At 42.9% G+C, this 12,642-nt stretch overlaps 1 protein-coding gene across 1 annotated transcript in view; it reads left to right on the top strand.

The window, feature by feature from the left end:
- Positions 1–12,642, top strand: part of gpc4 (glypican 4) — a 78,935-nt gene that overhangs the window by 32,093 nt on the left and 34,200 nt on the right. Inside the window, exon 2 of the mRNA XM_072436154.1 lies at positions 12,057–12,215. Coding sequence (XP_072292255.1) covers positions 12,057–12,215 — 159 coding nt within the window. The remainder of the gene's footprint in view (positions 1–12,056; positions 12,216–12,642) is intronic.

The following is a 12,642-nucleotide window of genomic DNA, read 5'->3' as shown; positions in this document are numbered from 1 at the left end:
GAGATTTGCTTAGCCTGGAATGTACCGCTGTTTGGCATTGTGCTCGTCTCATATTTGTTGCTTCAGTAAAAGTTCAGATGGATTAGTGCAAAAAGTACTCAGTTACAACTATGACATGGAATAATCGACATAAGTAAAAAAGTACCCGATTAAAAACTTCAATAATAAAAAGCTAAAGTATTTCAGGCAGATTTTGAACTAATGAAGTGCAAAAAGCTTGATCTGGATTTAAAAAAGACAGATATTTCTTCAACTGAATCAATTTAAAAGAAATGTCCAGCTGTTTTTATTTTTTGCTTGTGTTTATTTGCTCAAAGTCGGGACATTAACTCAAACTACTCGTAAACTCCTAAAGAAAAGTTATTTTTAGACCTTTTTTAATGTAGTGGGGAAAAACTACACCATTTGATTGACCAAAAATACAGTCTTGACCGACAACATTCTTTCCTTGTACATAGTTTTTATTCCTCTCTAAACTTTGAATCATCTCTGTGAGGACTTAATGCAATGAAACACTATGAAACTGCACTTTTTGTTTGTAAAAGAAGGATAAAACTCAACAATTCCCTCCAAACTCCAGCTAACTGCATGATTCTAGTAGATTTCCCCTTCAGTCCGTTCAAATCAATCCCAACAAAAAGCACCGACGGGGTTGACACCGGCCAGTGAATTGACGGAACGACCCGAAGATCCAGCCCTCATGTGTCGGCGCGGCGTGGTTTTCGCGCCTCGTCGTCGCTCTCAGCTTAATTACCCCTTTGAACCGGGGCGAGGGTAAAAGTGGCGCTCCGGGCCACGCTTCCTGCAGTCTGGCTCACATGTCCCAGCAGCGCTTGCCTGGGTTTGTGTGTAACTTCAGCTCCGTCTGACGCTCGGGCTCCAGACGTGAGCCTGAGGCGCTTTGGGGCGTCCCGCAAATGGGTCACGGATTAAGAGTTTCAGGCGTGGTCGATTTCAGTATTTACCGTTTAATTTGATACAAGTTTACAGTGATTCTTCTGTATTCAGTCCCTACTATTTTTCTTCTGTATTCAGTCCCACACTATTTCAGGAGAATACTTTGTGCATATTGATTGAGCGCAATATCGTCTATAATATCGTCTGTAATATCGTCTGCAATATCGGCTGCAATACGTTTGCAGGTCGTGTTGCTAAACTCAACTTTTTTCTTTTTTTTTACCAAATAACTCAATCAAAAGTGAGTCAGTGTTGAATGTTTCTAAAAAATGTGCTATTTTCTTTCAACTTAAATACAGGCAAAAGCTATTGTTTAATCTTTGTCTCACTTTACGTACCAATTTAGTTTAAAAGCTCACTTTATTTACACGTTTTACACTCTGGTATCACTGCTTTTGTCCGGCATATGTTTGGTTTGTTTTTAATTGTTTTCCAGCGAAAATATGCCGCACTGAAGTTATATAAAAGTGCTTTTTATTTGAAGAAACTTGCTTTAAGTCTGTGTAAACTGACCGAGATCAGAAAAAAGTGACTAAAGTAGAAGTCAAATTTACTGGAAAGCATCATCTGTACATCGCAATTTGTATAAATGAAAGCGCTACATTTCATTCACGTCACGACTACGTCACGATGTCAAACGCTGTGAGAAAATGCATCGCGATTTAACAATTACTCATCATCAATCATTCATTTTCTTTCCTCTTCGTCGTCAACACGTCACTGCTCATCGAGTTTGTGAGCAGCTTTTGTTTATTGAGACCAAAAGCGTCTAAAATAGTTCCACTTATAACCTGGACACTCGCGATTATCGATTAACCGAATAATCTCGACGTGGCCCGTCTACCGCGGCGACCGTTTGCGCTGCATTCCATTCATTCTGTGCCGTAAAGATCTGTTTACAGCGACTAGACAGAGCCCCAGTGTAAATACTGTCAGTGGGTAATAATTATCTGAAATGAGCAGCCTGTTCAGACGAATCATGTGACCTCGGGGACCGACCGACCGACCTCAAAGCAGACGCAGAGTTGCCGTTCGGCTACGTTCAGCCAGAAACGGGCCGTCGTTCTTCGCTCAAAACGAGAGTAAAGGTTGTTCGAGTTTCATACGTTAGACGCTCTTCTTTTTTTGGGCCTGTACCTGCCCGAAACGGTCCCGGACAAGTTGTTACTGTGCAGGGCGGGGCAAAGTGAGCGCTCAGGGTTCAAAATGAGGCTCTTTAACTTTGGCTCTGGTGTGATCCTTGTTTAGTACATTATGACTCTATTTAAAGCAGAATTCAGTGGATGTTGCATTGTTTTTGTACATTCTTATTGATGGAAAGTGTGTTTTATGTCACGCAGCAAATGCAAATTAATAGAAGTTGGTAGCATGTTAAGTGAGGTGACACTGAATCTGAATCATCATATTTTTGATTTATCTGGACTTTACTAACTCTAAAACACACACAAAAAGACCTTTTACAAAATTATTAAACCAAAATGTCAGAATAAACAAGTCTTGGATTTTTATCACTCACCCACTTAGTTTGTCAATATTCTCTGTCTAGAATCCTTCAGTCGCCATGTTTCAAACTTTATTTGGTTAAAAATGTGTTTTAAAATAATGATTTGACTTGCAATTTAACACTTATTCACGATTGTTAACATCACGACAAACGATGATAAAATCCCACATTTTCAACACATTGACGCTCCTCACCGTGCGACCTGCTTTATGAAATCACACTTTCTGAATGATCAATTGGACATAAACGCCAAGATAAAGAAGCACTTTACTTTTAGGTTTACTTTTGTGTGAAAATACTGGGCAGAAACGACTTGATTTTGCTTCTAAAATCATCACATTTCTTTTAATCAAACTAAAAAAAGTCCAAATCAAGTTCAAAATGGTCACTTTTCTCTAAATTGAAAAAAAAAAAAAGAGTAAAATTTCTGTTCTAAAAACGTCACAATTATATATTTTTTTGTTTTTACGCTTATATTGTGACCTAAATAATTAATAATTGACAATGTATTTTAACGTGAAAAGAAAGACGCATTATTCATTCTGTTAAATCAAGATTATGGATAATATTGGATGATTGATTCTCCCGTGTGTCTGAGCGTGTGAAAGTCCAGGTCCAATCAGAGTCAGGTTCGGCCCCGCGGCCCCGACACGCCTCAGTGGACTTTTACGGACGTCCAGGAGGAACCCGCTGTGACCCGTTAACTTCAGACTCCGCAGATACAACCAGAAAAAGGAGGAGTCGACGGAGTTGTACTTATTGCAGTGGACGTGGTAGTAACTGTGCGCATAGATGAGATGATTATGTTTATCGATGGGATTCTGTTAAGAAGGTAACATTGGTTGGACGATAATGAAAGCGAAACTGCAAATGTTGCTTGAAAAAATACGCAATAAATACACAATTTTTACAGTGTGTGTGTGTGTGCGCGTGTGCCTCCGCTGTCGACCTTTGACCCCCGGCAGAGAGCGTCCTGGGGCAGTGGAGCGCTCTGTCTGCTCCTCTCTGACGTGGCCCAGTCAACGAGGAAACGTACATTCACTTTGATTGTTTCACTGTACTTCATGTCATCAGCCCGACTATAACATGACTTTATAGAATCTGTCATTTACCAGTTTACGATTTCATTTCATTTTGCGGCATACGGTGCCGTCGGCTGATTTTATGGCTATAAACGTAAAAAAACACGAGGGCCAATAGTCGCCCCTCGTTTAGTCTGGTCCGATAGTCGCCCCTCGTTTAGTCTGGTCCGATAGTCGCTTCTCGTGTAGTCTGGTCCGATAGTCGCCCCTCGTGTCGTCTGGTCCGATAGTCGCCCCTCGTGTCGTCTGGTCCGATAGTCACCCCTCGTGTCGTCTGGTCCGATAGTCACCCCTCGTGTCGTCTGGTCCGATAGTCGCCCCTCGTGTCGTCTGGTCCGATAGTCGCCCCTCGTGTAGTCTGGTCCGATAGTCGCCCCTCGTGTCGTCTGGTCCGATAGTCGCTCCTCGTGTCGTCTGGTCCGATAGTCGCCCCTCGTGTAGTCTGGTCCGATAGTCGCCCCTCGTGTCGTCTGGTCCGATAGTCGCCCCTCGTGTCGTCTGGTCCGATAGTCGCTCCTCGTTTAGTCTGGTCCGATAGTCGCTTCTCGTGTAGTCTGGTCCGATAGTCGCCCCTCGTGTCGTCTGGTCCGATAGTCGCCCCTCGTGTCGTCTGGTCCGATAGTCACCCCTCGTGTCGTCTGGTCCGATAGTCACCCCTCGTGTCGTCTGGTCCGATAGTCGCCCCTCGTGTAGTCTGGTCCGATAGTCGCCCCTCGTGTCGTCTGGTCCGATAGTCGCTCCTCGTGTCGTCTGGTCCGATAGTCGCTCCTCGTGTAGTCTGGTCCGATAGTCGCCCCTCGTGTCGTCTGGTCCGATAGTCGCCCCTCGTGTAGTCTGGTCCGATAGTCGCCCCTCGTGTCGTCTGGTCCGATAGTCGCTCCTCGTGTAGTCTGGTCCGATAGTCGCTCCTCGTGTCCCCCCTAATCTGCGCTTTGTCCCGCTCCTCGCCGGCCTTTTTGCTCTTCCTCTGGGAACGGGGCTCGGGCGGGACAATGTCAAAGGGAAGCCAGTTGTTTTATGAGGCGTTTTAACGGGGCGCTGGACTGAATGCCCCCGAGCGCGGTCACACATTTGTTTACAAGACGCGGCCGATTGGAGAAGGAGCTAAAAGGTCGCTTTCCTCTTCGGAGTTACGATGTCCGGCGTTTGGACCGGCGCGCCTTTGGGGCAGGATTGTTTTTAGAGTATTTTGAACGGAATGGTCATCGTTATTTCGGCCCGTGTCATCGTCGTGTTGTATGTCGGGCGATTTTGATCAGTTTCCCCAAATGTTGTGCTTTCACGTTACTGCAAACTCATGCAAAGCCCTGTTTCACCTCAAACCTACGAGAGAGCCGTGTAGTCATGCTTTGTGCCGTGCCCTTTCCGCACTTAGGCTTTAAAATAAAGGTTTGTGCGTATATCGGCCTGTGCAGGAGATTCACGTTTGAGAGCTGTATAGAATACTAAAAACTTGCAAATATCGGCCAATTGATGTATCGCTCTATCTCCAATTCTTTCAGTGACGATATTATCGAGCAGTGTTATTTTATATGAATATATTTGTATTTTACGCAAGCGTTGTTGGCCCTTTATTCTGAAGGATCTCTTTTCAGTTGGGCTGCAAGTGTTTGGTTGTTGTAATTGTTCGATGGTGTCTCAGTCGACCAACATTTATTTCAACTAATGATTTTATTGGGATTATACTTTTTTAATGAACAGCTGAAAGGAGAAGACGCAAAGTGAGTTTGCTGTAGTTTTTGGCACGACTTTACGGTTGACAAAGTTGTTTAATGAGTGAATTTATGCAACTTTATTATCTTTTGGTTGCCTTTTGGATCAGATATGGTCACATTGTAGAAGCTCTTCTAGCACTATGCCACACTCCCCTTTAGTCGATGCAAAGGGCACGTCTTTATTCAACCAAGAATGTCTTTAGTTGACTACAGCCCTACTGTTCAAATCTTTGGATTCCCGTATCTTAAAATGGACCAAGAATCCGGAATGAACTTAAAGTGAATTGTACATTCGCCCGAACAATTGTTATCCATAAGCCCATCACCGTTCATTCATTAGCTGATGGCATGTGTTTCCTGTATCTTTACTTCTTTATGCATTTTCCATCTGGTTCTGTTGCATTAAAAGATAACAATTCACACATTAATACCATCCTCTCTGTTACATCCTCTTTGTGACCCATTTTCACGTCCTGTCTTGTCGGTTGAGATTCCCAGTCTTAACACACCGTGGGAGCCTCAACTTTCAGTCCCTAAAAGAGCCTGAGAACCGGCTCGCCTCGGCCTCCCGGTCACTGTACATTGTATATCTATAGCACAATATCCGACACGTTTGCGTTCGCGGCCTGTCGCTGGCTGTGTAAGCAAACTCTGTCCATTAGAGCGCTCTGAAGACACTGTTGTAATCATGAGGTGCTGCTTTGCTCTTTTCCTGTACGGGATGTCCACTTGGGGGCATTTTCCAGTGTTATTCCTGTTCGTTATCTAAGAGGTTATGTTTAGAGAGCGTTCGTTTCACCATTAGTTTGCACGTTGGATCAAAAAGTCGTTTAGCTGATTTTGATTGAACTCATTGAGGCATTATTATATTTTCATTATAACTTTTGGTTTATAAATGTGTGTAATTGAGTTAAAAGTGCATTGTGTAGGTTTTCTGGTGGGTACGCCATCTGCTTGTCCCTTTGCATCGGTGGAACATTCTTGCAAAAGCGCTTATCAATTTTGTTCTTCGTTCTGTTTAGTTTTAAGTATAGTTTGAACCCTATGTCGTTTTTTTGCTGTATTCTTTTTTTCTTATTTTATTATCATTATGTGCAAGAAACATGTTTGAACATGTTTGGTTTTGTATAAATGCATAAAAAATAAAAAGTGAGCAGTACGCTCTCCGTGCTAGCTCAGTGCTAGTTCAGTGTTAGCTATATGATTATCTATATGGAAGTCTCTTTGCTGATTCACGCCAACATGAATAAATACTTAACAATGAGCAGCGGGTTAATGTAACTGACACTTCACGCGTTTGTTGATAAAGGCAGGCGTTTGTGGGTCAATGCTATGCTAGCTTTGAGGCGTGACAAGTATTCAAATTAAACAAAGTAAAGTAAAACACTGAAGTAATCTATAAATAAAAACAACCCGGCTGTTTTTAAATTGTGTATATTCTTTATGTTACAATGCCACAATAATTACTACTGACTTAGCTAGCGTTCAGTAAATTATGTGTGTGAGTTTCCTTTGTACACGTATAACATGTTTGTACATTTTCTTGTAGTGTGACAGGATTTGAGCTGTAACAGGAAGTTAGAGTAAGTAAATAAGATTCTAAAGTGTTTAACTCTGCTTTTGATTGATTGTAGCTCATGCTGGCGTTGGTGTTAGTGGCACATAATGGTTTCTATATCGTTAATTGTGATATCTGTTGCTATACATCGCACTTTGAACTTTTTGTCATGACAGGCCTTCACAGTACAGCATTAAACATATTTATCCAGCATCTATGCATTTACAGCTGTTTGTATTGCCTTGGAAAACATGCATTCTTACTGCAAGCAAACAAAAAGTGACTAAAATAAGTCTTTCGATGAGTATTTTTTTCCCAGAACTCTTCTGATCCAGTCGCGTTTAATTTGACTTTTTTATGACTTCTCTCGTTCTCTCTGTGGTGCAGTTTAAAAGTTCCTCCATCGTCTTTTACTTTCCTCACTTTGAAACATTACCTGCCCGAACGTCTCCCCTGGCCCTCCCGCTTTTGCTCCCTCTTCGTTTTACACGGCCCTAATCCTCCGCGCCAACAATGTAACGCTTGTCCCCGCGCTCCCTGCATTCCAGCAAAATACTGACCGTCTCACTTTTATTTGTGTACTTTGGTAGCCAGGCCTATTTTCCACGTGGAGGCAGCGGCGTTTTGATTGGCCCCGATGTGTTGAAACCGGGGGGGGGAGCGCTTGGACTAAAAGCTAGAAGTGTTTCGGGGACTAAACCTCCACTAAAACTGCCACAAAGAGACGTGTGTTGCGGCGTGATGTGTGAATATGTTTGGGTTGCGCTGCCAACTGTGTCCCTGCTGCTGCTTCGTGGGACCGCCCAGTTTTTCGGGGGAGTTTCTGAAGGATAAGGATTGACTTTATGCTTCGACATAAGGGTCCAGTATGTTAGAAACGGGTCAGACAGGCACACTGTAAGGCGAGGTTTTTGAATGTCGTGAAGACGAAAAATGTGATCCCAGAGAGTTTCCATAAACGAGCTGGAGGCAAATAAACGGCTGTGCTCCGATGACGTCAGACTGGAGGTATTGAATGTGTTTGGATGAACTGATGGAGGGAAACTGAGGGGAAAATGGACCTGTTCTTATTTTCCAGCTTCAGGACAATAATAATGACCACTTACGTTCGGGGGGGTGTAATCCAGCACAAAGACGACAATTCCAAGTTTAATCCAGGAACTGAAAAGCTTGAATTTGAAGCACAGTTTCAATTTGTGTTGCTCTAAACTAACATTTCAAACTCTATTTTGATGCCACACATTGTTGTCTTGTTCTAGTTTTTGATCAAGCTCAAATTCATTCTGAAACTGTTCACAAAAGGTCACATTTTGTCCTTTTTAATATGTTTTCAGTGTCAATACTTGTGCAAGTGATAGTTAGTTTCTATACCTGTTTTATGATCAATTAGTGTGTGATTTTCAATATTTCTTTTACAACTCTCGTTTCTATTAATCCTTTTTTAAGATAATAGACTGAGGACTGGACTGTTACCAATGGATTGTTTAAATTAGAGCTAGTATATGTTTGACCCCTTGTCTTTGTCAGTTGCCTGCTCACAAGCTGTTTTCACATTCTAAAGTACATTCTAAAGTGTGATGACGTGACACTCTCAAATATTTTTCTATTGATTACGTGTATAGCGTTTTGATCAGAATGACCCCAAAAGAATATCCACAAATGTTGAATCTGCTCATTTTCATTTGTGACCAGACCCTTCAACTCATTTTATGGCAACAAACATCTGTAAATTAATACATCAGAATGTTTATTATGGAAAAACTGCCAAAAAATATGATCCACATTTTTTGCCTGGATTTTGATCATGAACAGAGTTATAACAAATCATCAGAAATGTGCTGAAACGTGCCTGTAAATGTCTTTGTTCAGGTTCAAAGCATGAAAGGACCATAAAAGGGCAGAACTATCACTTTACACACTTACACTAAGCATTTCCGTCTCTCTTTGAGGTTTTTTTTAAATTACAGATGTTCTCTCTATTCAAATGTTTAATATTTCCTAAACGACAAATACATATACATTTTTCGACATCTTCCACCTTTATTTGTGACATATTCAGAATGTAATTGAGCTGCAGTTAAACTAAAACCTCGAATCTGGTCCAAAAAACTAGTGTTGCTTTTTCTACAAGAACTATATGATACAATTTGAAGTTGACCCATTTTTCTTTCTAAACGCACCTTCTATAAATGTCCACGCTGGGAAAGAGACGCAGATGATGCAGCAGCAGAACACTAGAGCCTCCTCAAGCTCTGAAAACATCTCCCCCTTTGTAAACAGTGGCCTAAGCATCTGAGATAAGACATAAAACACGCACCGGCTTTATCTTCTAAACAGACTTTGTAACAAAAGCGGACCGGCCTTGATTATTACGACAACGGAGAGAACTGAAGGCAACACCGAGCGGTTTTGGAGAATTGGTTTCGTTGCTACGAGACGATGGCTAAAAAACGGGAGTGATCGGAAAGTCGAGGGATTTCGATAAGACAAAGCCAAAAATGAGGATTACAGCGTTTTATTGAATGACGTCAACTTAACATCACCATCTTCTCACAGTGTTAGCCGTCAACTGCTTCGAGAAATGCAAAACAGCAGATAAGATATACGAGTAAAGGAGCCGGTCAGTTTAATTTGTAGTGTTGTCATGACACTAACTCTATTTTGACACTAAAGAACAGCCTCAGTGCTCAATGATGATAATGATCTTTGAGACAGTGTGTCTTTTGTTTCTATGTGCTTCTGATAAAGGTCATTCTGGTCATTCAACTGTTCCGAAAAGGTCAAATTTGTTCCTGTCCTCAAATGAGTGTCTAGTTTTGATTTTACTATAAGACAAGTGTCTGATTTTTGTTGTTGGTTTTGATCAAAATCATCATAAAAAGGTCAGAGGACAAAACAAAACTTTGAAGTTTGTGATGGCAGAGCAACTCTACAATTGGGCTGAACCAGATCAGAGACCAAACCAGGGACTTAATGGACTGGGACAGAACAGGGACAGAACAGGGACAGAACAGAGACTGGACAGAGACTGGACAGAGACTGGACAGAGACTGGACAGAGACGGGACAGAGACTGGACAGAGACTGGACAGAGACTGGACAGAGACGGGACAGAGACGGGACAGAGACGGAACAGAACCTTTCTGGTGGACGTTCCCAAGTTAAGTACAGAGCAGTGATGAAGGAGACACAGTTATAACATGGTTGAAAGCTCATACAAGTTGATTTTACATAACACGTCCTCATTAAGTTGTCAATTTTGTCCACTTCACACCCGTTTTGAGGTAATCCTTCATGTTTCTGGGCGAGACATGAGGAGGAATTCTTTTTTTTCTTCTTCTTCTAAACCAGGCTAGCGTGAGAACCTTGTCCCTGTTCGTCAGCGAAACCTGGAGCATTGGCCGCCGTGTACCCGACTTCAGACGAGCTCGCATCTCGTCATTTACTCGTCTAATCGAAGCTGATATCTTCAGAGAAAACACAGCTGTGACGGGGGGGCTAACGGCGAGTGTAGCGACAGGAGCAGAACCTCGGCCCCAGCTGTGAAAATGTTTGGGCCGAGCTGAGGAACAGAGGAGCTTTCAGTGCAGTGTTTGGTTTTCCACAAGGTTCAGTGACCGAGGCCTGTCTACCTGCACCGCCTAGAACAGCTTACAACCAGGGGCACACGGGAGGTCTACAGTACTGAGGTCCTGGGGTGGGTCCTGGAGTTTGGAGTCCTGGTGTGGGTCCTGGGGTTTGGAGTCCTGGTGTGGGTCCTGGGGTTTTGGAGTCCTGGGTTTTGGAGGGTTGGGAGTCTTGGGGGTTTGGTTGGGGGAGTCTTGGGGGTTTGGTTAGGGGAGTCTTGGGAGTTTGGTTGGGCGAGTCTTGGGGGTTTGGTTAGGGGAGTCTTGGGGGTTTGGTTAGGGGAGTCTTGGGGGTTTGGTTAGGGGAGTCTTGGGGGTTTGGTTAGGGGAGTCTTGGGGGTTTGGTTAGGGGAGTCTTGGGGGTTTGGTTGGGGGAGTCTTGGGGGTTTGGTTGGGGGAGTCTTGGGGGTTTGGTTGGGGGAGTCTTGGGGGTTTGGTTGGGGGAGTCTTGGGGGTTTGGTTGGGGGAGTCTTGGGGGTTTGGTTGGGGGAGTCTTGGGGTTTGGTTGGGGACTCTTAGGGTTTGGGGAGTCTTGGGAGTTTATAGTTCTGTTTTTTGAGTCTGGGGTTTTATTTTTGAGTCCTGCACATTTGGAGTTCTGACCCGTTCCTCATATTATCCCCTGTTTTAATGCTGGTGCAATTCTGGTTTGATTAATGGCTTTGGTCCTGGTTTGGGTCCTAGCCCTGATTTTAGTCTTGCGTTCGCCTGGGATGGGCTAAATAAAGTATATAGGACACAAATTGCCCAAACACTGACATTTACGGCAGATTAGATCACAAAATTGACACCAGAACTGCATATTAGCATTTCATAAGCTTCTGTCCATTAGCCAACGTTTGACAGACGAGACATGGCAGTATTAGCGGAGTTCACTTGGACGCAGACGAGATCTGACAACTTAATCACAGCCGCTCTGGTCTTGTATGGATAAATAAGGAGGTGCGTTTTTCCAGCCGTCCGCAGAAAAAAGCCCAAACACTGCAGACTCTCAGACTCGAGCTGTGCCCGTCGTCTGCTGTGGATGCCATTTCACAAAGATTTCTGGCCTAAATTCACTGTGAAACGTGGCCAGTGTGGTTCATATTTTCATGTCTGGGTCGATGTTTTTTAGTAGTCAGCCATTTTGCATTACTTTACAACGCTTTATCATTTTTTTAAAGGGGCATTTGTGCTCGTGTCCATGGAGATGCTGCTGCTTTGTCTGGAATCTGATCCATGCAAGCCTGCTTATATAAAGATCTGTATTTTTTTGCATTTGCTGTTTTCATTTTGGGGTTTTTATTCAACTTTAACGTTGCTTTAATGGCAAGGGATGTAAATAATACCAGAAAATAAGTGCACCTTACTGTCGGACATACTTGAATGAATCGATGCATATGTATGTTTCTGGAAAGGCACTTTTAAACTTAAAGAATTCCATAAACAACACATACAATTCTTGATTCTTGAATGTTTTAAGGGAACATCGATCTTCAGTACGTTACAAATATCCCACACTCTCTACTCGTTGGTTCTGTGACTGAGCACTCGTATCTCTAAATCCTACAGTCCCCGAGTCACAAACGATAATATGAACCTGATTTTAAGTCTGTACTCTTGTTGTCTGTTGCAGGAGCTCCTCTGAAGGTGTGTCCGCAGGGCTACTCGTGCTGCACGGTGGAGATGGAGGAAAAACTGAGCCAGCAAAGCCGCACCGAAATCAAAGCTCCAGTGTCTCAAGTCAGCACCAACCTCCAGTCCACGTTCAGACAGAGACACAGCCACTTTGACAGTGAGTGACACGCACAGACTTCAGTGAGCTGTAATCACGCTTTAGTCCTAAGTCAAAGCGATCCATATTGTGATGTTGGCCAACACAATGCAATAAACTAAATATTGCAATAACATGAATTTACAATCACCATGATGAAAATCCATTTTCATTAGCGATTCAAAATGACTTATATCTTTAGAATGTGCAAAATTCCTCAAAATATCACCTATAAACAAGAAGCTGAAACCCATGAACTGGGCACTATCGAGTATTATAGTATTTACCGTATTTACCCGGAGTAAAGTCGCAAAAATGCATAAGAGAGAAGAAATACGACGCATTCATCAGAGAACAACATGGTGAATAGGTGTACGTATGCTAACTATAGCAGATAACTATAGCATAAAGAACATGCTAACAAGTTTACCAAAGCATCACTTTTACC

This window comes from Eucyclogobius newberryi, unplaced genomic scaffold (assembly GCF_026437365.1).
Source record: "Eucyclogobius newberryi isolate DKJ021-1_F unplaced genomic scaffold, fEucNew1.0.hap1 SCAF_73, whole genome shotgun sequence".
NCBI lineage: Eukaryota > Metazoa > Chordata > Actinopteri > Gobiiformes > Gobiidae > Eucyclogobius > Eucyclogobius newberryi.
The sequence above is the reverse complement of the archived record's forward strand: the minus strand, read 5'-3'. Positions and strand labels throughout refer to the sequence as shown.